The sequence below is a fragment of the Pholcus phalangioides genome, unplaced genomic scaffold (genome assembly GCF_987345545.1).
Source record: "Pholcus phalangioides strain wild (caught in Gottingen) unplaced genomic scaffold, Ppha-v1.0 ptg000010l_1, whole genome shotgun sequence".
In the NCBI taxonomy this organism is placed as follows: Eukaryota; Metazoa; Arthropoda; class Arachnida; order Araneae; family Pholcidae; genus Pholcus; species Pholcus phalangioides.
In genome coordinates this window covers 10,016,770-10,044,333 of record NW_028301603.1, presented here as the reverse complement: position 1 = coordinate 10,044,333, position 27,564 = coordinate 10,016,770, and the positions used below count along the sequence as shown (strand labels likewise).

At 37.2% G+C, this 27,564-nt stretch overlaps 2 protein-coding genes across 3 annotated transcripts in view; one reads left to right on the top strand and one right to left on the bottom strand.

Annotated features, from left to right (window-relative positions):
• Window positions 1-13,508, top strand: part of cn (Kynurenine 3-monooxygenase cn) — a 49,770-nt gene extending 36,262 nt beyond the window's left edge. The window contains exons 12-14 of the mRNA XM_089237560.1: window positions 2,167-2,268; window positions 11,498-11,557; window positions 13,349-13,508. Coding sequence (XP_089093686.1) covers window positions 2,167-2,268; window positions 11,498-11,557; window positions 13,349-13,441 — 255 coding nt within the window. The 3' untranslated portion in view covers window positions 13,442-13,508. The remainder of the gene's footprint in view (window positions 1-2,166; window positions 2,269-11,497; window positions 11,558-13,348) is intronic.
• Window positions 13,509-14,388: 880 nt separating this feature from the next.
• On the bottom strand, window positions 14,389-25,676 carry LOC149080882 (uncharacterized). 2 transcript variants are annotated; one of them, XM_089237549.1, is made up of 2 exons: window positions 25,246-25,676; window positions 14,389-19,881 (listed from the first exon to the last, which is right to left on the bottom strand). In XM_089237549.1, exons 1-2 carry the CDS (start codon window positions 25,666-25,668, stop codon window positions 19,804-19,806), a joined length of 501 nt encoding a protein of 166 aa, XP_089093675.1. In that variant the 5' UTR covers window positions 25,669-25,676; the 3' UTR covers window positions 14,389-19,803. The 2 variants fall into 2 exon arrangements, with proteins under 2 accessions (XP_089093675.1, XP_089093677.1); XM_089237551.1 differs by having other exon boundaries at window positions 14,389-16,808.
• Window positions 25,677-27,564: the final 1,888 nt, after the last annotated feature.

Here is a 27,564-nt window from a genome sequence, read left to right as displayed (position 1 = left end):
GCCGTGTAAAGAAAATAAAGTTGGGGTAGTAGTGGCTATATGGATCGGGACACGGAGCAATGAATGTCTTAGAGCGCGTGCGGGGAGCAAGCTATTGTGACTTATTCGCACATGTCTATATAATCACATGTCCCGACTGAATTACGAATTCATCATCGCCGAGCCGAAATCGTTGAAACTGCAAGTATTAAATTTAGTCAGAACACACACACACTTTTATTTTATTATGTAAGGACTCAGTAAGAAAGGTTTTTCGAAATTCGACCCCTAAGGGGGGGGGGGGGAGTCATAAGAGGGTTCAAAGGTCACATAGCGAAATCACGCTTCGCTGAAATCCCCCCCCCCCTATATATATACAAAGGTATATTTCCAAATTCAACAGCTTAGGGGGTCATATGGGAAGGGGGGGTTCAAAGGTTGTATGGCGCCATCATCGCTGACTCCAAACAGCGAAAGCTATAAATATGAAATTTAGTGAGTATTGTATTTTATAATTCAGAAAATCACACACACACGCACGCACAATTTCTGAAAATTTAACTGCCAAGGGCTCCAAATGTTATATGTGAGAGGGGGGGGGGAATCATTGTAGAACAATTTTCTGATTACCAAATTCACGCGAGGGAAGCCGCGGGTTACAGTTAGTATCTAAGAACGCAAAATGGCAACCGGTTCTCGTGTAATCAATAGGGGTCATTCAAGTATTATGTTAGCGTCAATAGAGTGGGAAGGGGGTTTCGGGTTTGCTTACACGGGGGTGTTGAATGATGCTTACCTCATCAACTACCCTGTATAAAAAAAATTCCTAATGGCATCTTTACTGAGTGTGCCCCAAACGAGAAAAACCTTTCCCTGGATTGAGACAGCACCTCCTAGAGATGTACCAACCCGTGCCTCCGCACTGGTTGCCACAAACGTCATTCAGACTACCGAGCAAGTTTGCCTCATTTTGAAACACAGCATCCTATTTCGTTTCTTCTTATTTTGGCGTAGAATCTTCCTGATTGGCTCACAAATACTGCATAGTGATTGGATGCGGGGCATAGAAATCGCCAATTCTGAGCCCGATCATTTTTTTCCGCACAACGATGATACTGGCACGAGCAGGAAATTTTTTTCCCCTCTGAATATTCTCAGGGAAAACGGACTACTTACTGACGTCACAAGCAGCGTGCAGAAGCTTTCTATCTTTAGGAGGTGCTGATTGAGGGCACCTGAACTAATATTCCTCCCTATTGATAAGTCCTCTATTGCAGTGGTGAGCAAACCGTGGGTCGTCAATGAACTATTGGGGATCGCGAGAGATTCTCCAAAAAAAAAAAAAAAACTTCCAAATAAGAAATTCATTTTTATTTAAAAATGTCAAAACTAAAGGATGTAAAGGTGCAGACAGGTGAAATGCGTCAAAAATAGTCGCCCCTGGCAGTCCAGTGGTTACAGAGAGCTAGCATCTGATTCTGCAAATCTGGGTTCAAGTCCCGGTTCTTCGATGTCCACTAACAAATTTCTTGGACAGATCTTACGGATATATATAAAATCCTACTAAAGTTCCGCATTTCTACAGTTTAAAATCGGCAATTTTATAGGATCATCCTTTTCCTGACCCTCAAAGTGATGCTGATGATGCTTATGACGTCATTCAAAAAACCTCATTACTGGGAGTATTGAAAATGAGGCAAACCATTATAAAGGCATAAATATTATACATATACTGACAGCGTTAAAGAAATGACAAACCATTGTAAAGGCATATACACGTCTGAAACGCATTGCTAGGGAACCACGGTAACCAAAGTAAACGTTCGGAAAGTGATTGTTGAGGCCCGAAAACAATTGCTGCCCAAAAGTTTTTCACCCATTTCGGGCATTTGCCCAGATCTGACAAACTGTAAAAGTAGGCTATCGTTCAAGTCGGGCCCCGTTTCATATATATGCAAAATTTGACGACGATCGATCTAAAATTGGTATAGAGAACACACACACAGACAGACAGACATGGCCACTGACCCCCCAGAGAGACCATCTTGGGATGGTTTGCGCTCTTTCCCAAAGGGATGGACGGTCTCGGAGAGGAACACACACACACACAGAAAATCAATTTTATATACATAGATAAATTAATTTCAATTCATAAATACACATTTTTCCAAAATGTATTTTGAACAGATGCGAGATCTCGTTACATCGAAGAAATTCCTGCTCAGGAAAAAGTTCGACGGGATCATGAACGTGTTCTTCCCGAAACTGTGGATCCCGCTCTACAGCATGGTGAGCTTTATATCAATCATGTTTATATACGGTAATACAGTACTTTTTTTGATATGTGTGGTCCAAGTTATACATGCACACGTGCGATTCATGTTTTTACATCTGTGACCATGTTACAGGGTATCCCAAAAAATCGCTACGTCTCAGGGATGGAAGCAGCTCGCTGCAGTGTTCAAAATTGCCAGAACGGGCATGCGCGTGCGTTTTTCTGGCGACTGTTGATTAGCGCCAACACATTTCCTCTGGCGACATTTAATAATAGATATACTTCGAATTCTACCTGAAATCGACATCTGCAGTTAGTTACAGTGATTAGAGCATCGGACGCTCATTACGAAGGGTGTGGGTTCGATCAACACCTTCCTGAAGAAGAAGGAGGAGTTGCCTCTCCAACCCAATCGAGATTATTTTCCTCCCTACCATCTTCATTTCTTGATGATCTTCAATTTGAATAAAATTTAATTTTTTTTAACCGTTGCACAGGTTAAATGTGATTCATTATATTATATTTCACCACAAATCACCAGATGCATGGGGCTAGGGGGTTGTTCCCTAACAGCGATCATGGCAAGACGAGGGCCACCCCATACAATAAATTATCATTCATTGATTCACTAAAAAATGCTTTCACTTTGTTTTTCTGATTCAATCAAAATGCAGTTCAGCTGCATTAAGTTGACGACAATAATAACGGCTCGCCCCACCCCCTGCTATAATTTAATAGATTCATTATCATAAATAGATTCATTATTAAACGAAACAGAACTCGCGTTACGGCATGTCAATATTGTTATACATCATTATTATATGATCGTTATATTATTATTTAATTATATATCATTGTAATATTATCGTGCGAGAAGTCATGACAAAATAAAAGCGAAATCGTTAATGCTGTTTTGCGATAAGTTGCCAAACGTAACAGCCAGGGACAAACTTTAAGAAATTGCCTCCTCTCATATCACGCATGCGCGTTCTGACAATCTCAACCAACACCTCCTAAAGAAGTGGGGGGGGGGGTGGTGCCGGGATGGCATGAATCATCCATCGAGCTGATATTACTGGAGGGAGCATCTCTCTCTCTCTCCAGCCACCACGACGGCATAGACATCAAATGCAGGGAAATCACGTGACTCGGTGAAAACACCGTTCCTGCCCGGCAATTTCTCTATTGAAATGTACAGTTCGGTCTCTAAATATTGGGTTTTAAAGATTAAAAAAAGGATAGTGAGCTCATCTAAAGATGAAAAAAGATTAAATTATTTATTTCATTAATACTGGAATAATTTCTTTCATCAATTCTTGAATTTTCCTTCATTAATTCTTGAATTTTCCTTCATTAATTCTGGAGTTTCCTTCATTAATTCTGGAGTTTCCTTCATTAATTTTGTGATTTTCCTTCATTAATTCTGGAATTATTTCCTTTTTAATTATTATTTCTTTCATTACCGGAATAATATCTTTCATCAATTCTGGATTTTCTTTCATTTAATGCTGAAATCATTTCTTTGATTAATGCTAAAATTATTTCTTTTATTAATGCTGGAATTATTTCTTTTATTGATTTTGGAATTATCACTTTTTCACTAATGCTGAAAATATTTCTTTCATTAATTTTGGAATTACCGCTTTCATTGATTTTGGAATTATCACTTTCATGAATCTGAAATTATTTTTCATTAATGCTGGAATAATCTTTCATTTATTCTCGAATAATCTTCCATTAATTCTGAAGTTAACGCTTTCAATTATTTTGGAATTATCACTTCATTAATGCTGAAATTACCTCTTTCATTGATTTTGGAATTATCTCTTCGATTAATTCTAGAATTTTTTCTTTCTTTAACTCTGGAATTATCTCTTTAATTAATTCTATAACTTTTGTTTCATTAATTTTGGAATTATCACTTTCATCAATCTGAAATTATTTATTTATTTAAATACAAACTACAGGCAAAAGCCCAGTTACAGTTTGCACATATGAATACAAGAAAAACATGTATATACAAAATTCAAAGTTTAAAAATATACATCATCAGTATTACTGCATGTTATTAATCGGTACAATGGACAAAACATCAGAACGATATGGAGGAACATAAAAAAATATTACGGCATCTAAGATTGATTCGTGGGCAATAAAAAGTAATAAGGTTTAGAATATCAGATGCATCAATATCAGAATGAAGAATTTTTACAAAAAACCGAGTAAGGGCCCTGAGACGGCGAGTTTCAAGGGAATCAAAATTGAATGATGAGCGAAGTATTTCGTTTGGTAATTATCTTTTATTAATGCTGGAATTATCGCTTTCATTAATTTTGGAATTATCGCTTTCATTAATTTTGGAATTATCGCTTTCATTAATTTTGGAATTATCGCTTTCATTAATTTTGGAATTATCTCATCGGTGCTGAAATTCTTTCTTTCATTTGTTTTAAATTCCCGTGGATGCCATGAGAAAATAAGGGTGGATTTTGTGTGTGTTCAACCAACACCTTCTAAAGCAGATAGCTTGCTCTAGAACATAGTTTTCCATCCTTTTTTGTCCCATCGCCCCCTTCTTCAGAAATTTTTTTCTCCCACCGCCACCCAACGCAATCTAACCAGTTATGCCCGTTGCTTCTACCGCCCCCCCCCCCCTGGAACTTTTCATCGCCCACGTTGGGAATCACTGCTCTAGAAGGTGTTGGTTCAACTGAGAAAGGAGGACATCTGCGCACGCACCTTTTTAAGTGACGTCACATTATCCAAATTTTCTCAATAGATGGCGCCGCTATTCTGATAAATAAAACCGGTCCCAACAATAATTTTCCCAACTCTGAAACAAAACCGCTAAAACAACGAAACAGAAAAAAAAATTTCGACGGCTATTTTTTGGTGAATGCGTGCGGAGAAAAAAAAACACAAAAACACTCAATATCAATGAAGAAATGCATATTTATAGAAGTGGAGAAAAAATTTCCACCCCCCCCCCCCCAACCCAAGAAAAGAACAATAATTAAAGAAACCTGAAAAGGAGGACAAAAGGGCGAATTTTCCAAAACGTAAGAACGCTTGAAATGAACACCATAAAAAGAATACATGTCCTCCTAAAGGCAGGGTTACCAATCGTGTCCGAGTGGCAAGATGTTCATGGTGGCTTCCACTATGGAGGTTACCGTCAAGGTCCACGGGTTCGAATCCGGGCATCGATCATCAGAAACAAGTTCCTTATCTACCGAGCCTGGGCAACACCTACTATAGAATTTTCAAGGCCGCTACACGAGCTCGTGACGTCACTAAACTTAGGCGACTGCTTGCGCTACGCACTGTGGAATCGACTTGATATATGTACCGTACTCATTTATTATTCCGCGAGTAAAATTGGTGCTATGAAATATTTCTGCCCTAACGTCTCATAAGATGAATTTAGATTGCATATATATATATATTTTTTTATTTTAATCACCCCCCCCCCCTCATTTTTCAGTTCAGGCAGTTTTAAGAAAATAAATTTATAGCTGAAATGAAATTTTTCTCAATCAAGTTTCAAATACAAATACAACGCCACAACAGGCAAATTGCCCAACGAGGTGGCTGACTTAAGAACATCATGGATCCCCGAGTCATTTTTTGGAGGCCCTACTGCTACTACTGCTACACCACACATGCACTCCACCCACAACCCCCCCCCCCCGCGGAGCCACCAACGAATCGGTACATGCCGGAATGTGCGTGTACGTGTAGTGAAACCTGACGTGAAGTTTTTTTTGTTTCTCTGTAATGCTTGTTATGTATAGTGCTGCCATCTGCCACCAGTTTTTCTAACCATGAGTGAAGTGTTATGATTGAATGATTTATCGTTGTAGGACTGTTGCTCTCTGTGGCGAGACTTATCATATCCCACACCTACAGAGAAACAAAAATCAACAGAAAGTGTAAGTTTTTTTTAAATTAATATTTTCAAATATAATTTTACGAATTGGGAAAACATTACCTGCTTAAACATTGTCTTCTCAAACAATTTAAGCAATAATTTTAAAATTTCCTTCAAAAGTTTTTCATTACACACGAGCAAGAATTTTAATATTCAAAAACTAATAAAATGGTTCTTAATAACAGTAAAGTAGAACAAGATAACTTTCATTAAACTTTATTTACACAAAATTATATATACTTTATTAAAAAATGATATTATATTTCATAAACAGTTGTATCGCACAAACCATCAAATTCCTTTATATTTTTGTAAAAGTTTGTAATTTTCTTCTTTTACCATTAAAGATATGGAATCATTTACTTTTTTGCAGTAATTTTTCAAAAATACATTTGTAGCTCGTTTTATTACAGAAATTGCTATTAAATCTGCAGAATGACCACTGCCACATGTATCCATTGGTATCTCAACTTCATACGATCTTAAAATATGCATTGTTACATCGCAACAAATTTTGCGTTTATTTTTCACTTTGAGAAATTCTGTTTCACAAACTGTTAACAATTTCGAAACAACAACATAATTATAGTAAACAATAGCTATAATAACATCATTAGGATATTTTAAACCACCTCTGTCTAAATTTTTTATTAGAGCAAAAGCTTTATCTTGCTCGGCCAATAACTTTTCGGTCAAGAGCACTTCTTTGCAAACAAGACATTGAAGTTTTTTTAGCACAGCATGGATACAATAGCCTGCTATATATGTAATAGATGGAATGAAAATTTTCAATTCTTCCATGTCATTAAATGAAATGGAAATTTCATTTGAAAGTATTTCACTTACATTTGGTTCATCATTTTCTATTTGATCACAACTATGCCCCTCATCAATACCCACATTACAGACACCATATGTACTAGACTTCAAAGTCAGTGGTAGAAGGGACTGTAGCCTTAGATTTTTTTTCTACTTCATATACTTGTGTCAATGACACATGATATTGGGAACCAGTCAGCTGACGATAACGACCAAAACGGTCTTCCAGAGCATCAGTCTGGAATTTAGCTGGTAAAATAAAACTCATACCGAGTTCATCATTACAATAACTGACCATTTCAGTAATAGCATAGGTAGAATGCTTCAAGGCAAGTTGTGTTTCTTTGGTAAAACCACCACATTGAGAATTACTCTCCCAACCAATGTAGGAAATCATTTAAGAATTTCAAACGTGTATCTCCAGCTTTATTGGTCAGTGGCTTTTGAAATTCATTAAGTTTATGCGAGCCTAGAAATAATGTTTTCACATTCATAATTTCCCACCAAGAACAAATTATATCAATGAAATCTGCAGTATCATTTGCACTTTGTATGTCATAAGCTTCACTTGCCACTTTCAACCCAGCAGCAACATGCCGGTTTATAACCTGAAGCGCTAATTTTACGCTTTGCTTCTCTATGTTTGAAGGTAATAAAGATTTTGTAGTGAGGGTATGTGTATGCTTAACATTAGAATCTGACTCCATGTCATGCAATTTTCTAATAGCTGCAAATGAAGCATACTTAAGGGAACTTCCATTGCAGTTGCATTCACCATCTGAACAACTGAATGAGAACTTTGCATAATGCATGCAAATGCCAGGAGTTTTCTGGTTCAACCAGTTGTTACGCATGCATTTCAATATATGAACGCAATCAACAATGAAAAAAAAGGGGAAGTTCAGCATCACATGGGTGCGGATAGCAAATGCTTAGCTGTGGAGGAGATGTTAAAAGTGAGATGGATTTTTCATTAATAGCATTATTATCAGTGCTAATACACATAACGTGAAATCCAACACTTTCCAACCCTTTTATTACTTTCAATATTATCCCATTTAATATTTCAGCTGATATTTTTGAAACCGGAAGTATATGTGCAACATCTTTGTAATTAGATCTTATACTCTGCACCATAAATATGAAGGCCGAGTTTGTCACTTTATCACTACCGTGTGAAAATCCAATAATACTCCCACCTTGAAAATTCTCTAGTAGGTGTTGACCGGAGCCCCCGCTGTATATTCTAGAAACCTTGCTTTTCCAACTGCATTTCCCGCGGCGGTATCGTGTTTTGCTGCCAGATTTTAGGTAACAAGCACTAAGGAAAAATACCTCGGTTTACGTGACCATACGTCCCGCAACTCATTTCTATTGCTTCGCTCTTTTTTGTATGGGTTGAACGTTTGAGGGGAATCGGAAAAAAGAAATTTAAGGCAGAAAAATCTTTTCAAGCACTTTTAAAGACTTGAAAATGTTTTTTTTTCAAGCACTTTCAAGGATTTTCAAGGACTGTACGAACCCTGTGTTCAGAATGTGGGCAAGGTCATCCCACAGTCCTTCCCTCATGTCTCTCGTGAAGGACGGGGAAAACTTGCCCTCCACCATTTACCTGTGCGCCTCTATAAACGTCACCATTTTCTCAAAATGAGCTGCAGTCGTCCTATAGTTCCTCTTCCTTTTACTCTAAATTTTTCTATCAATGCGTACCACAAATCTAGTAATAGAACGTAAACACCAAAAATGCACGTGCAGATAGTGAATGGTGGGTTGCTGGTAAGGAAGGGAAAAAAAAGTTACGAGGAAATTACGATCTCAATTGTACGATGACTCCGGAAGTGCAACGAAGTTACAATTATTATACGTAAGTGCGAATATTCTCGAAGGCTATTTTTTTTCCACGTTCTTAAGAGCTACTGTCAAAACTGATATAACAAACTGGAATTGGCGCAAATGCGCAGTGATTCAGTGCCTTGGCGCACCATGTAGCAAGACAATCGTTTCGGCGCACTTTAGCGCAGGTCTTGCGCCCCTGGTGAAGCCAACATTCAGCTCGGGATCCCTGGTTGCCCCAGCCTAGTTACTGCCCTGGTCTCACCAAACCCACCGCCCCTTTAGGATTGGGGTCCTGGAGAGCGGCACGAAAGGGTGACATTTGGTTTAAATTTGACAGTAATCATGGTTATTGGGCAACAATTTCTAGCCGGATGGAGATCTCGGAAAAATTGTTTACATGGGGGGGGGGGGGGGTAGATAAATTAATTATTTTCCTAATTTTTGGTCAGCTTGGAGAGGGGCATGGCCAGGGCTCAACTAGATACTTTGTCACACGGGGCAAGTAGGCATGCCTTGTAATATAGAAACAGTTAAAGGGTGAATTTGGAACCCCCCCCTTCCTAGGCCCAGCTCCCGGGGCATCCGACACCCCGTACCCCTGCACTGTGTACGCCTCTGGGTCCCGTGATACGCTTAGAACGCCCCTGCCCAGCAATTTTAATGACAGTCGTATAATGATTTCCCAGATTTAACGATTTTTTTTATGAAGTTTCTGTGCATATATCGGTATCGATGTTGCCCCCGATAAAACGATTTTCCTCGAATTAAGCAATGGAAATGCCAGTTTTACACAATTCGTTAAATCGGGATTTTCAACGAAATTAACGAATAATTTTAACAAACGAATCAACTCACCTTGGATCGATGAAAATACATGCTGCTCACATTGAATTTTTTGTCCATAGCTTCCAGTCAGATAATTACGAAGAATATTTTGTGCCGAGTGAATATACACTGAAGAGCCAAAAAAACTGGTTACCTGCCTAATATAGTGTAGGGCCCCCGCAGAAGTGCCGCAACACGACGTGGCATGGATTCGACTAATGTCTGAAATAGTGCTGGAGGTAATTGACACCATGAATCCTGCAGGGCTGTCCATAAATCCGTAGGAATAAGAGGGGGTGGAGATTTCTTCTGAGCAGCACGTTGCAAGGCATCGATGTGTTCAATAATGTTCATGTCTGGGGATTTTGGTGGCCAGCGGAAGTGTCTAAAGTCAGAAGAGTGTTCCTGGAGCCACTTTGCAGCAATTCTGGACGTGTGGGGTGTCGCATTGTCCTACTGAAATTGTCCAAGTCCCTCGGAATGCACAATGAACATGAATGGGTGCAGTGTGCTTACCTTGTGATTCTCTGTCGGAACGAAGTCTTTTCTTGGAATGGCTGAAAGCCAACGCTTCCTCAACATGGCATTCTCCGGGAATGAAAATACTGATACTTTGGGACCTTTAACATAGTTTCCCCGACAATAAGGTACACAGCATTTATACGGCATGATTGTTAAATTTTTTTAGATGTTCAAACTCACAGAAACGAATAAAAAAGAACGATTTTAAGAGCTTCGTTTTCGAACATGTCTGACAATAACAACGTGGAAGATACAAGGTAGAAACCAAGCAACGTGCTTTGTTGGCGAGAAAACAGCGTGCCTATATGCGTTGAAGAAAAATAGCTTTTTATCACTTGGCGAGTTTTTCTGAATAACTAATGGCTTATCGTAGGCTGATGGCAACCATTCCATTTAATTCTTCGGCCTAACTATGCTACGTCACAACTACTTTTGGGTTACCGTGTAGAGGGCCTTGCTTTCTATTGGATGTTGGCCTGGGCGACCACCGATGGATGGAGCTTTAATTTCTCACCCAGCTCCAATGGTTCGAAATTGCCGTATGGCGATATATGACCGGAGTTGGGGGTGTGTGGTAAAGTAAAAGCAGATCTAGGGTGATGTGGTGCGTCAGAAGGGGCGAAAGACTGTTCAAGTCCGTAAGATCATCAAGGAACTAATATCCCCCCAAATTTACGGGAACAGACAAATTTTTCTCGTATTAACCGGCTCTTGGAAAGGGCAACCACGCCCTTGGTATGACGCTGTGAAAATGCTGAACCCGTACCAGGAGAAACACCAGCAAACGCGTATCCAGAGCGATATGACGGAAGGGGGCTATTTATACAGTGGGACCGTTAGATCGTCCCATATTTCACAGAACAGACCGATTTTTCTACTCTTGGGAAGGGTGATCGTCTTAATCTGGATTCGCACTTGAACACCATCGTAGTCAATTATATAATCAGTTTCCCGAAAATTCTCATAATTCGGTGCATGCTGTAATTACGATCTTTTTCTGTGTTTTTGTTCCCACCTAAAATTTGCTGTCTGGGGCAATCGTCCCTCCCCCCTTCTACTTCTGGCCCTGCCAGATGATACATGTTATTTATGAGCAAGTCCTATCTCTGGTTTGAAGCTTTATATCAGTGATTCCCAACCTGGACGATGGGCAGTAGATCCTATGGGTTAGATTGCGTTGAGGGGGAGATGGGAGAAAAAAATTTCTAAAGAAGGGGGGCGACAAAAAAAAGGTTGTGAAACTATGCTTTATGTGAAGCGGGAATGAGAGCTCCCGAGACTTATGAAGTTCTAATTTTCTTTCATCTTAGGTGACATTCAGCAAAATTCCATATTCCGTTTGCCTGGCCCAGAAACGAAAGCAAGACAAAGTGAGTATACATTACTGATTGTCAGAAACACAGTGGTACTTAGACTTGAGCTGAGCATAACGTTATTATCACGTGACAAATACGTGAATACCGTGAACTGGAATTTGTAACCCCCTTTTTCTTCATACCCTTTTGTTCACAACACTGTACAAATTAGGGGTGACTTTCCTAAATGGGAGGTGGTTTGCTTGTACATTTCATGCTCATATTAGTTGAATACTCAAACGTAAAAAAACTGACACATAATTTATTCAATATATTTCCCTTTAAAATTTGGATGAGTAGATCATTGAAATTGAAGCATAGACTCCAGAAAATGTGGTGGCTTCCAGTAATTTTTGTGATGGGATTGGCCATCCTTAATAATTCATGAAAAAACATTGTAAGGCACCTTTTCATTCAATTCGGTTTCGTGTCAAGGTCACATGTAGGGCTCCGATTCAAAAAAATTAGGAAACAGTCGGACTAAATAGTAGGACGTGGGTGTACCCCGCAGATGGCATAATCATAGTATAATAATACCTCAAAAAATTAAAAAAAAAAAATCTAGCACACTATTTCACACAGTTTACTATTCAGTGTGTTATAAGGTTAACTCGAGCCAAAGCATCCTCAAATGAAAAATTTATAAGCCAAATGGCCCACACATATACATCCCCAAAATAATCTTTAAAACAATCAAACTTCTGCTTTGGCAGAATCATTAATTGCAATCTACTTCATTTGTATTATTTGGCAATATAGATCGATGATTACAAGATATACGGAAGACTGGATGTTGTGAAGATATTTATTATTTGAGATGTTAATTTTTTTTTTTTTTTTTAAGGAAGGAAAAAACTCATCTCTGCCTCTACCGGGAGTCGAACCCGGGTCCCTCGATTGCCGGACGAGTGCTCTCGTCCACAGAGCACTCGTCCGGCAATCGAGGGACCCGGGTTCGACTCCCGGTAGAGGCAGAGATGAGTTTTTTCCTTCCTTAAAAAAAAAAAAAAAAATTAACATCTCAAATAATAAATATCTTCACAACATCCAGTCTTCCGTATATCTTGTATTGACAAGTGGAGAGCGACATTCATTTCATAGATCGATGATTCCCTGCTCAATTAAAATCAATCACACAAATTTCGTTGATAGGATTTGATAAAAAAAAAAAAGACAAAAACTAGGAAGGACACTACCAAAAAGTAGGACAAGTGGGAGCCCTGCATCTACAAACCTAGCTCTACCCCTTTCCTCATGTCTGCATCTGAAGGTCAAGTTACCACTGTAGCTAGTTGTAATATTTCCGCGTCCCCACAGGGTCCCGTCGCGCGGTCTCCCGGGTCCTTCGCCGGGGACTTGAAGATGGGCAAAAACTCACAGGAACAAACTACAGCAGCCTTCCGAACGTACGTCTTTCCACCTCAAATTTTACTATCCGAGTCCCTAGAATCTGATTATTCTATTCTAACAATCGCATGCCACGCGAACCTACCTTGCATGCATTCCCCAAGCCTTTTCAAATGTCTATACTTCGTAACATTGTTAGAAGTTCCTTAAGAAATATTAACGAGGTGATGTGTGCCTGGTTTCTTGTATATAGTTGAAATTTCGCTCTTCAAATTAGCATCATTCATCAGGGGTCTTCAACGTATAGCCCACCAAAGTTTTTGTGGCCTGCAGTGTGCTAGCGGTTGAAGACCCCCCCCCCCCTGGCACACATGATTCAAACATGTGAGAGCAATTTTTGGTTAAAATTGAAGTTATCATCCCAGAACTGTAAATTGTGTAAATGTAATTTTGTTGTAGATTTTGAAGTGGATCCTTTGGTCATTCGGAACAGCTGGAATAGCGACCATGATTGCTGCAACAAGACATATCGCTGCTTCTCTGGTACAATGATGCATTTACTCGTTCAAATTTGTTTCGTCGCTTTATACAGAAGAAAAATAAATGTATTTTATTTTAGAAATTTATTTTAAATCATTTTATTTTAGAAGATTTGTTACAAATTTCTTGCTGCTCATTTTTTTTTACCCTCCTCTTCTCTAAAAATTAGTGACTGTTGAAAAGAATTTCCAGACTTACTGTGCAATGAGTGGTTGCTGTTTGTATTTATTTACAAGATTACAACGGGAGGGGGAATTTTCACACCATTAAATGATCTAGCAACCTGTTTCGTTAATGTCTGTAACCAGATATATGCAACAGAACTTTACAGTTTGACAACTGTAAAACAATGACTTGATTCAAGCACGTTAACCATGCAAAACAGGAAATACCGGTGCGATTTCATTTTTTACTTTATGTGAATTCATGTCAAACAGCCACCACTGACTCCCTATCACAGCTACTATTGTTGATATTGACAGGACAGGAAAAATGTTACAAAAAAAGTTTGGCAAGAACTGCCAATTACCATTATAGCTTCAATGCATTTTACATGTAATGCAACAGAAATCAAACAATTTTTAAATTTGAAACTTGAATTACCTTTTGAAGAAAGTATACCCAAGAAACACTGTTATAACATCCCCCCCCCCCCGATGCCACACCAACCCCGCTATAGCCCCAGAAATATTCAGTTCATTTTGTTTGTCTCAATTTCTAGAGATTACACGTGTTAAACTGCGGTTTGATATAACACCAAAATTCTGCAAAATAAATGGTGTAATTAAATCTGAGTTTGACTGTATTTCGCTAATAAATACAGCAATAAATTGTTCTGCAGTGAGGGTTAGAAATCGGGGCAATTCTTTTCAATGACTTTAGAGAGTCTGCCATGATCTAATTCATCGAAAACTTAAAAAAAAAAAAAACCCACAGAAATAATTGAAAACAAACTTGAGAAAAATGTATACTACTTTACTTCAGGAATCACAAGCTCTGGATGTGCGAGCAGTTATAAAGAATCTACATCTCTAAATCACATAATCAACCGAAGATGATATCGAATAGAAAATTTGACATATATAAGAATGTAATAGTGCCGCACAAAGAAAACAAATATTAAGAGTTTAATGCAAGTGCCGTTAGCTATCTTTCACAATAAAATAAAAGCTTTAAGTTACAAATGTGTGTACACAACTGCTTCAATTTTATACCATAGAAAAGAAAATATTTACAAAAACAATTTGTACGGCAGCCAGGCAATGCAATCTCCCCCTGAGAATTGTGAATGACTGGCATGGCAGCTAGTGATCACCCACCTTTGCCAAAGATGTCTACTGCAGTAATGGACCAAAAATCTGCCTCCAGGGCATAGGCAGATACGGGAGGGGGGGGGCAACTGCCCTTCCCCATTTTTCCAAAATTTTTGTATTACTAGCATAGGCAAGTGGGATGGGTTGAAGTGGAAAATCCCACCCTCATTCGAAGAGCCTGTATCCGCTTATGATCCAGGGTGACTCAACCATGGCAGTTATAGTCCCGAAAGATCTAATACAGTCTAGCTCACTTATAATGAATACAGACATTACAAATTTTACCATATAGCAAAGTTTTTCTTTTTCCAGTGAATTTAGTATTGCTTTGCTTACGAATGTTTATCAAGCCTGTACAGATACAAAATGAAGTTCGCGTATAATAAATATTTTTGCTGCTTCTTCCAACTTCGTTATAAGTGGGTCAGACTGTAGTTTCATCTTTGAAAAAATTCATTCAGTACAATATATTTCTTAAAAAATACTTCCCCCCCCCCACTCGAAACATTGGAAGTTAATGTCTGAGGCAGAGCTTAGAGAAAAGCATGTACTTATTCCAAAAAATACTGCCACCTTAATCACAGAATAATAGAAAGAATTTCGATTTTTTAACTAGAGAAATAGAAGATCGAAATGATGCCAAAATTTAATTTAAAAACACAATGCAGTGTTCTTCAATTTTACTCCTCTACATTTCATTGAGGAGTAAAAATACTCCTTCAAATTTTAGGCAGTTTTTCTTTTAATCAAGTTATTTCTCACTGATAAAAAAAAAAATACCCATTAAAATTTTGGAGTGAAAAATTACTCTCGAAAAAATTATTTTTTTGGATAACACTGCACGCAAGTAAGTAAAATAATATAGAAAATTATACAGTATAATAATATAAAAAAAAGAGAAAAATTTCTTCATAATAAGATACAAATGCCACACAAGCTTTTCAAAAAAATCATACGACATACACAAGATATAACAAATATAAATGCGATGAAAACAATAGTAAATTTGATAAAAAGAATAAAACCAGGTTTGTTTGTTCGTTATGGGTCATGTCAAAATATATATATAAAAAAATCATGATTTTTACAGTAATTCCGAAGATAATCAAAAAAGCAGTTTGATAAAGACATTTCTTGGCGTTTAAGCCTCTCCACGCAAACAAGAGAAAACTTCACAGCAAATCATCAAATTAGTAATTCAGCAGCGTACTAAGCTCGCTGTCTATTAGTGATGAGACATAGGTTTTCCACTAGCATTCCAAAAGAGCTTTTTTCAGAGGTTCTGCCTTATCGAAAGTTGTCAATTTTGGTCATTCTGCCAATTTATGTCAGAGATATCGCATTGGGTTCCATGGAGCAGTCTCAGGCTTCTGGTTTTAAGTTATGTCATGTGGAATTGCTTTTCGTCCAATGAAAACATCATGCAGATGTTAGATATATTTAGTCATGGCCCCCGGGATCTAGAAGTTTCGCTTTTGACATTTTGCCCCTGCTACGTTTCACCCCTGACATTTCGCCTGCCCTGACAGTAAGAGTTACAGAGTAAGTGATTGGGTTAGTGACTGTATGAGTGGTTCAGTCACCATATGAGTGACCAAGTTAGTGACCATACAAGCAAGTGTAACTCTATGAATGGGTCACTCATACTGTCACTCGTAGTGACCATAGGAGTGATGATATTAGTAATCAAGTGAATGGGTGAGTGATCAGATAAGTGTGTGACTGTATGAAAGACCGAGTGTGGTCACTCATACAATCACTAACTTGGTCAATAATAATGAGGCACTTGGTCACTCATATGGTCATCAAGTGGCACACTGTATTAATGATAAAGTTAGTGATCATATGAGTGAACTTGGCCACTCATACTGTTGCTCACTCATGAGGCCACCGCCACCCACTAACTTGTCTCTCCACTCATACAATTACTCACCCTTCACTCAGTCACTCACTTAATTACTCCTATGGTCACTCATTTGGTCATTAACTTGATCACTTGCTTAGTCAGTCATTTCTTGGTCACTCACTCACTTCGTCACTCACACGGCCAGGACAGGCGAAATTGCCTGGAACGAGAAACGTCAACGAAAAATATCAGAAACAAAATTTCTATAAGCCATGCCCCCCACAAGGATGGTGCTGACAGGGCCCCAATGCAGGACCATTCTTATTTTCTTACGTGAGAGTGCATGTTATTCACACTATAAATTCACTATAGAGGGGCCTGGGAAAGATCACCAAAGATCCCAGGCTAGAGGATTTGGTAGCTTATATTAATTATGTAAAAGTTCAAACTTAATTTTTCTCTTCTGGTTTTGTTTGTAGTGCCATTTACGAGAATGATTCATTAAGTACTATGGAATATCACCTAAGAATGCAAATATTTGCATGTGGAAAGTTACTTTTGCTCATTTGTTGAGATTTTTTATACTCGTTTATTTCTATGTGAGCAAAAACAGAGAAAGCTACTAACAATTCTGTTTCAATGTGGGAAAATTCTGGATCGAGAACATATTAGTTGATAGGGTAGCCCAAGAGGCTGGCTGCCATAGGATACATTAAACCAAGGCTTAACAAATGCCAGGTTGCCATAGTGACTAAAAAATTGACACATCGATTTTTCTTTGTGTAAATACTTGGAATCTGAGGACAGCACAGAAAAATTTCTGGAATTTATGTCACGACAGCCAACTCTGGAGAGCGAGAAGAAGTCTTTCGCACGAATCCAAATCCCGTACAAAATAAACATAAAAGGGATTTTTGTAAAAACTATCTAAGAGATTTTTCATCAATAAAAGTGAAATTGTAGAGATTTTTCCCCTTTGCGAAAACTTCACATTGTGCAAACCATCACAGATTAACACCAAGTCGTCAAACAATAGGTCAAATTACATATTATTAAGTACTCTCGAAATCGAATTAAATCACGCTAATAAAATCATCATTGAGCCCGAAACGGGAAAAATGAATATATCCTCTAAACAATTTCAGATGTTGAAACTGATGCTGGCAGCTTGGTGAATTTTGTCTCCCCACAAAAACGAAATATTATTTCATGACTTGATGCAATGGCTACAATTTGCATTATGCTTATGATGTCATTTTGGGGATTAAAAAATTACAGTCTTTTTCCCAGGTAAATTCTTTGGGAATAATTTTTTTCTTCAAAAGTAACGATTTTTTTTACAATCGCTGTCAAAATTCTGGAGATTTAAGAATTTTTTGCGGTTTGGGAGATTCAGGAGTAGAAATTCAGGATTCTGACAGCCATGTTATGTCATCGAATGTGAATTTGTTGCATCACACACAATGCTCATCTGCATGATGTTTCATCACAAAAAAGGTTACATAAGGAGAGCTATCTACCGCCATTACTTTAGCCCAGATTTGTTGCCATATGACTTTCGTTTGTTCAAACCTCCAAAAAAAAAAAAAAGGAAAGACAGGGGGGGGGGAGGGTGACCATGTGTGTATCAACATGGTGAATAAGTCCTAAAAAGTAGGAGGAAAGTGTTTTTTTCTCGGAAGATGATAATAATTTAGCTCCTAAAAATATTGACTGGCGTATACGCTTTTTTCCAAGTTTGTGATGTCCTGCATTAAACTGATTTTCCAATTGAGAATAGCGAATTTTGAAATAAAATTCGATGGCATTTTTGTCTTTGCTCGCATAAAAAAGACAATAGGGTAAGAGAAAATAATCAAAACCAACAGTAACTTTTCACAGCATGTGAACAATGCAATGCAAATATTCTGTGACTTCAATGATATTTGATAGCATCTAATGCCATTGATGCATTATAAATCATTATAGATGGCATAACAAACAAAATCACAGGAAATTGAGTCCACGATTTCTATTTCTTTTACAAGTTATGCACAACAATTTTCTATACAAATGACGTAAACAAATGAAATGCAAATGTTTTGTGTAAAAAAATAAAGCATAAGTATATTCATACAATAAACAGACAGGAAAAATGTCCCAAGAATGGAAGAATGTATGCTTTGAATGTAGTGGCGATTAAATGGGAACTTGGTGAAATGGATTTACAAAGAATGGAAAGGTATACCAGGTGGCGTCACAGAATTGAACAAAGAAATAATTAATGAAGCACTCGTGTTAGTTAAAAGTTTTTTTGGACACAAAACAAAGCTCCTCGCAGTAAAGGAGGATACCACCTGTAAAGCAGGACTTTTGTTCTCTGAATAACCCACATAAAGCCGATCAGGACCAAATCCACAGCATGCTTTTGCTGTGTGCGATTTAGTTGCATAACAATTCCGGCTTGCATATTGCATGGAAAGGAAGGTTTTCCACCACCTTTACTATAGCAGCGATTTGTTGTCACATTTCACCTTTGAAAGAAACAACAAAGACACAAAAGGTGAGCATCACAAGACAGCGACAACATAATCGCACCTCACAGGAGCATGCTGGATTGCATATTCTTGATGGCTTTTGTCTAGTGTGACATTATAGTAGACCAATAAAAGTAACAGGATACAAGCCTGAATGTCCATACCTCTCTTGAAGCACAAAGATATCCTTATACAGTAGATAGTTGTTATAACGACCATGCAATATAGCAATTGTTCTGTTAAAATGCACACATACAATTAGTACAATACCCATATGAGACTTTCTCTTTTGATATAATCAGTTTTTGATGAAACAATGAGGGGTTATTATTATAACAAGACCAAAAGGTGCAGCAACATCAAGCCCTTTGCTCTGAGATACATTGCATCAATGCAAACTAAAAAATTGTAATAATTAAAAAAAAGTAGTTGCGCTTCAGCTATAAAAATCTAAATTCAAAAACCAGTCAAAATACTTTTCCAATCAAAGATTATTTTCTCATTTGGTAATGACATGTTAAAGAAAACACAAACTGCCCTGTGGCTTCCTCCCACATTACTGTTAAATTCTCGCTCATTATACCACCAGATACACCTTTTCATTCTTCCAAACAAGTCCAATCAAACAGTTTCATTTGAACCATTCCCCCTCCCTATAACTGCATAATATAATAAAATGGATAATATATAACCACATTTTCAATCGACAACAAGTTCGAAACTGTCCACTTCCTGAAAATGGTCGTTCATCGTCGACACCCATTCTTCATACTTGTTCTAGGAACGTACACAATATATGAATCAGAATTTTTAATTAACAATATTTTACAACGATTTAAATGCATGTACATATCACATATTTTCATTAAAGATCAAACAATAAAATTTTAAGATTTCTCACCTAAAAAATTGTTTAGAATGGAACTGTGTAATGTGAATTATTACTATATAATGTATGGTAGATTCCATAGATTCCCTTAACCCTTATAAAAGTGTTCTAGCCGAAGAACTGTGAATGTGGTCAGTTCCTTATGAAAGTGTTCCGACTGAAGAACTATGGATGTGGTCAGTTCCTTATGAAAGTGTTCCAGCAAAGTAACTGTGAATGTGGTTAGTTCCTTACGAAAGTGTTCCAGCCGAGGAACTGCGGATGTGGTCAGTGGAAAGAAACTGATTATGAACTTTTTTTCTACCTTACACATGCCTTCATTGCATATGACGCTGAAAAGAAACTCCTATAATTTATTTTTAGTGCAAAAGTAAGAATGACTTAGGGAGTTTCACTATGATGTGGTATATTTGCTTGCGTTTATGATGCAATGGCTTTCCAATTGAAGCTGTATCTAAACTTGCAAAACAATGTTTCGGATATCAAGTCCTGCCAGCTCTGCTTTGATTAACAAAAAGAATGTTTTTCAAACTTTGAGTTTGTTCAATCGGAACTAAAAAATCATTTAAGTGTAGAAAAATTTGCAAAATTAGTTGTGTTACTGAACACTATGTGATAAAAATGACCTATACAACTAATTAATTATACAGGGTGGTTATAAATAAACTGACACTACTCAGACATACGTAGTGCCTATTCTGATGGAGGTATTCTGACGAAAATTGGTACTATTTCGGATGTATGGACTATGGGGGGGGGGGGAATTCAATAAAAAAATAGTTGCATTTTCGACCGCCGGGTGAAAAAGTAGAGTTCATCACAGTACAGGGTTGGTAAAAAACCAAAAAACCATGTTTTTTTGGTTTAAACCGGTTTTTTGTTTTAAATAGTATTAACATTAAAAACAATAAAATTTCTGAACAATCATTCAAACTCCCAATAATTAACTAAAATAAAATGTTTATTAATGTAATTAACACTATTCCCATGCTAATTAATCAATAAATATTTATTACATTTTAACAAAAACCAACTTTTGCAGTTTAATTATTTTTTGCTTAACTCAATGGATTACTGTGTGTTTGAAAATTCTTTTAATGTTATTATCAATCATATAATATATAAAGGTTTTTCTCCAGTTACTTTCAGTATACTTAATTACGAAGCTATTTTGCAAGTAATAAAAATTAGGTGAATATAATGTATTTAATGAAGCATAAATAATGCAGATTAATTAGCAATGGTTTATGATATACGGGGTGATTATAACTAAGGTTCTGATTTCAAAACACTGTAAAAAAAGAACGATTGTCAGAATGACTTGAAAATTGACATGAATATTCCTGAAAAAATTCAATTTTATTTGATAAAGGGGAAAAAATACTTAAAAATGTAAAATTAATGACATCATCCAACATGCAGGAACTTTGCCCGCAAAATGCAAACGATAGACAGTCATGGCAGAATAAAAACTATAATAAAAATTAGGTGAATATAATGTATTTATTGAAGCATAAATAATGCAGATTAATTAGCGATGATTTACTATATACAGGGTGATTATAACTAAGGTTTGGATTTTAAAACACTGTAAAAAAAGAACGATTGTCAGAATGACTTGAAAATTAACATGAATGTTCCTGAAAAAATGGAATTTTATTTGGTAAAGGGAAAAAAGATAATTAATGACATCATCCACCACTTGGGAAATTTGCTTGCAGAATGGAAACGATAGCCAGTCATGGCGAAATGATAACTTAATTATAGCATTTCACGATTTCATAATTCATGGAAACATCACAAAAAATGAAGTAATTGAACAAATAATTACAACTTACTTAAGAAATGTTAAATATGTTGTCCACCGCGTGTTCTGGCTATGAGGTTGAAAGCACAAAAATTCTTGTTCAACAACGAAATCGGAATATGCCATGGTCATAATGTGGATGTTCTTGCAATTCAGCTTTATTAAACCACTTAATCTGACCACTGTTTATGAGGTACATTTTGAGGTACCCCCACAGCCAGAAGTTGCAAGGGTTAAGGTGCATCCTGTCAAAATGGGTCTTCAGCAGCTGCTTTGCTGGTATTGCAATGTGCATCTTGATAGAAGTTCTATCCACACACTGATGCTGTGGAAGTGCCGAAATGATGTGGTTACACAAAATAGATTATACTGCTGGCCAAGTACAGCATCATTTACTTGCACATTTTGCACTTTTTTCTTTTGCGAAAGAAACTTCCATTGCTTCAGGAGTATCCATGCAAATTTTCAAGTCATTCTGATTAGTACTTATTGTATAGTTTTGGAATCAAAACTTAAATTATAATCACCCTGTATATAGCTGATTATTTTTCAAAAATCTGTTACTATTATACAGCAGAACCTTGATTAACTGGGCTTAACAGTGTGTGTGTGAAAGTATAAAAAAAACAACTATTGAATATTATGACTGGGAGATATACAGTAGGAGATGTGCTACTTCTTATGGGAAAGAAAATGAAAATGTATGTGAGTTAATGTAACAACTAGTACACTAGTCTTTGTCCTTTAAAGACAGCTGGTGTCTTTATTGGATTATAGGACCACCTGCCCCTAGCATGATGGTGTCACTACTGTAGCTGCTTCTTTGTGAAGGGAAAAAAAAACCCTGTGAGATAATACACCATTACATTTAGATGTGTGATGCAATCCTTATTCATGAATTTGCTAAAGACAGAGCATCAGAATGTAGCCAAAGGTTAGAAAATGTTGTAAGAATGAGAAATTATGTCTTTTATATATAACTTTAAATGACTAAGATACTTCATATGAAAAAAAATATATATTCTGGCCACTTTTATGAGACTTTTTGAAAAAACCACTCATAAAATCTTATGTCATTTAAAGATATACCATCAGAATGTACTCCAAGGATATAAAATGTGGTAAAAATGAAACATTTTGGCTAATAATGAACCAATATGATATTTTTCAAGGAAAAAAATGATATTTAGGCAACTTTTATTTGATTTTTTGAAAAAAACCGAAGTGGTTTTTTTAAAAAAAAACCACTTGGTTAAAACCAAGGTTTAAACCAACGTGGTTTAAACCAAACAACCCTGTCACAGTAATATATATATTTTTTCCCATGACCCAAATAACATACATACCAAGTTTCAATGAAATATGTCCACCACAATGGGCACTACATGGGTCGTTGTAGTGCCCGTGTAATTAAGCTAATAGTACCAGATTAATTATTCCTTTAAGCGGCACAGAAGAAACCACTAAACCCCCTATAAAATGCCATATCTTTTCTAATCAAGTGTCCTTTCTCCCAATTTTCAACAGGTGCAAAGTAAGGGGTAGAGGGAAAATTGTTTCATTGAGAAATCAATCTTATAAAATTTCTGGGCTTATCGATGCTCAAGTAACAGGTCTTTGAGGAGGCGAGATATCAGTGTTTAAAAATAAAACTGTAATATGCAAAAAAATAAGTTTCTCATCACCTATCATATTTAAACCATTGTTCAAAAAGATTCACTGGAGTTTTTGACGGTTTAAACTAATTTTTAATGCTTGTCACATCAGAAACCAGTTTTTGATGCAAAAAAACATGACTATGGTAGGAACCTTGTTAGATTAAGTAGGTTCTCGAATAAGAAGTTTCCAGTGCATTTTTATTCTGCAAAATGAAAAACATTTACAATGGTGAAAGAAAAAAAAAAATCCACAGATAACAAGCTAAAACGCCATGATTATGGTGCCAAGTCACCATGGCAACTAAAAAAACTGAATTGGCACCAAATATTTAAAACTTAATTTAAGTTGAAGGACAGCACAAAATCATCGGAAATTATACCAGCTTGTTCGATAGCATGTAAAGAGGTCAATGAGTCCTCGGACATGTAAAATAATACACTCTTTTGGACAATTTCGTCAGGGAAAAAACTGCTTGGTGCCTATGAAATTTTGCTGGTGTGTAATTTTTTTTTTTTTTCCTGATTTATCAAACACTGGTCATAATGTACAAGAAATGGGTAAAAATCAAGAATAAACGTCCCAGAGGCATTTAATTTGATACCTACACACGTTGCAAATATCAAAGGAGAAAACGACATACTAAGGTATAGATAAGGAATAGATGATTCCACAGGCGCTTCCTTTCTACCAAAAGGCAGGTTCACTGATCAGTTGAAAATGCACAACTTTGACTTTAAGCTTACTGGATAATTTTTGTCACAACACTGTAATTTTCCACACCCAAGAACTAATAGATCGGGATAAACAGTTCACAGAAAATTATGAACAACTTATTTTTCGGTGTCTCTCTCACAAACGGTGATTTCATGAACTTCCTATGATAGTTATGTGCCTTACAGTTATCTTACTGCTGTTTCTATTCACATCCTCAGGTTAGAAAAAATTCTGCGAATGGCAGAGCATTTGATGAACTCGCAACATCCCTGAAAATCCTTTGGTGCAATAGATGAGTGTCATATCGACCTCAGCTATCATACCCTTATAAAAATTGATAACCAAAAAGGACTTGATTGCCCTGGCCAATGAGGAAGGAAGAGAATGAAACAGGGATGTATGAGCGATCATGCTTGTTACAGAAATAACAGACGAAAATTTATTATTTATTATAATAAATAATAAATTTGGACGGCCCCATGGCTGCTGTGGTGGTCGAGCGGTTATAGTGACGGACTCGCGATGCGAGGATCCGGGTTCGAACCCCACAGTGGTGGTCGGCTGAAGTTGGTTTTCTGTGGTTCCCAACTTCGAGGTGCAAATGTGAGCCGATCTCCCCGTTAAAAAGTCTCGCCACCGAGAGCAACAGTCCTACAACGATAAATCATTCAATCATAACACTTCACTCATAGTTAGAAAAACTGGTGGCAGATGGCAGCACTACACATAACAAGCATTACAGAGAAACAAAAAACTTCACGTCAGGTTTCACTAAACGTACATGCACATTCCCGCATGTACAGATTCGTTGGGGGTTCCGCTGGGGTGTGTGTGTGGGCTGGGTGCATGTGTGGTGTAGCAGTAGTAGGTAGGGCTCGGGGATCCATGATGTTCTTAAGTCAGCCATCTCGTTGGGCAATCTGCCTGTTGTGGCGTTGTATTTGTATAAAATTCAGCAATTTATTATTCAACCTTGTAAATATGATTTTCAGTGCAAAATCTTATAACAGATCATCAACTGTTTAAGATTGATAACACAGTCTTAGTTATAACATAGAATAACTATACTCACATTCAAAGGCTTTTTTCTCCTGATAGTCGCTTTCTTGCCTTGCTTATTTGTAGGCGGCTTCAAGAAGCTCAAACTCTTAATGTTTGAGTAATCTCGCCTCGGCCTTTTCACCTGTTCTTGAACATCGACGATGTGGAGTTCGGGATATTCTATGTCCGCGAACAGGGAGTAGCAAGCATCATTTGGGACGTCTTTTATCGGAGACATGGCAAAAACCAAGTCCTGTACAGATGAATTTCTTCTGCTATAGCACGAGGAAGAATCAGAGGCCAAGGTGGATTCTCTCTTGTCTGGCGTGGAAGTGAGATAGTCCATTGTCATCATGGCAGACATCCTCTTCTGCAGATCAGTAATGTTTAAATTCATGCTACCCTGGTCGGCATTTTGTGCAGGGTTTTCTTCATTGTTCACTTCCACGTCCATCTGCGATTCTTCCTGTACAATAAAAATTAGATATCTTAATTAAATCAAAAAATCATTTTATATTTTCTTATTTATTTTCAGGCTACAATTCAGTAAAAGAGGTTGTTGCTAAACGAGCAATTTCCAACCCCACGGCTATTGTTTGTGTGTACAAACGTGATGGACAAAACCATTATATTTGATGCCGAATACCTATTATTGTAAATACAATGTCAACCAATCTTTTTTTGTGTTGATTACTGCTATTAGACACAATTTTTAAAGGCACATTTCAGACAAGAAACTAGGCTTTTTTTTTTGCTGGAATAACGTAGACTTCTGTTAAAAACTATGAAGTGCTTTCCTCTTCAGATTAGAGAATATTCATCCAAGGAAAAATTAATGAGCCAAGGATGCATATTTAAGAGGCAAATATGAACACAAAATGGCTAAGACACTGATGACAATAAGAATCGGAAATGATGCTACAAAAGACGAGGATAACTACATCGCACAGCTGCTAACTTTGAAGAATGAGAATCAGGAAGGTTTTCGCACGGATCTGAATTCCATACAAAAATAAATATAGGCCTAAAAGAGATTTTCAAAAAAAAAGAAAAAAAGATAGGGATTCTTCATTAATAAAAAAGTAAAATTCTAGGGATTTTTTCCTTAGGCATTTCCCCCAACATGACATTATGCAAGTCTTTAAGGGTTCCCCCCCCCCCTGCAAAAAAGTGACTGTGTACACACCATCGCTGATTACAACCATGTCTCCAATCGTCACCAACCAGCGAGTTAAATTATGTGTAGGGCTCAAGGCCTCAAAACTAGTGAGAATAGTGACCAAAATATTTTTTAAAAGTGACCAAATGGACAATGAAATTTTGATTATCAGCAATTGAATGACCCGTTTTTACTAAACTTTGCATTTCAATGGAACTCTTCCAAATTGTTTTTTTACATAATAGTGTGAAATAATTAAATCAAACCCATTCTGCTAACCCGAAAAGTTTTAAATAACTTGGTAAATTTACTAACAACTATGTGAGAGAGTAAATACAATTGAAACGTAATTACATTACATCATTCATAAGTGTAACAGTTGCAATGCCTTTCCCCCATGTTGTTTCCACAACCTATCTCAAAATCATTTAAAGCAGGAAAATTTTCAAAACGAAAAAAAGTTTTCATGTTCAAAGAACAAGAAAAAAAAAAACAAAAAAACAGCAACAACGAAATAAAACTGAAGAGCCAAAAAAACTAGTGCAGGAATACGTATAGTATGAAAATAAAGAGATATGGAACCAATCAGAGTATGGCGCTGCGGTCTGCAACGCCTGTATAACACAAAAGGGTGTGGCATAGTTATTAGATCGGTTACTGCCACTACAATGGCAGGTTATCGAGATTTAACTGTGTTTGAACGTGGTGTTATAGTCGGCACACGAGAGATGGGACATAGCATCTCCGAGGTAGCGATGAAATTTGGATTTTCACGTACGACCATTTCACGAGTGTACCGTGAATATCGGGAATCCGGTAAAAAAATTAATATACGACATCGCTGCGGCCGGAAAAAGATCATGCAAGAATGGGACCAATGACGACTGACGAGAATCATTAAACGTGACAAACCCTTCCGCAAATTACTGCAGATTTCAATGCTGGGCCATCAACAAGTGTCAGCGTGAGAACCATTCAACGAAACATCATCGATATGGGCTTTCGGAGCCGAAGGCCCACTCGTGTGCCCTTGATCACTGCATGACACAAAGCTTTACGCCTCGCCTGGGCCCAACATTGAACTGTTGAGGACTGGAAACACGTTGCCTGATCTGACGAGTCTCGGTTCCAATTGCTTCGAGCTGATGGACGTGTATGGGTATGGAGACAACCTCATGAATCCATGGACCC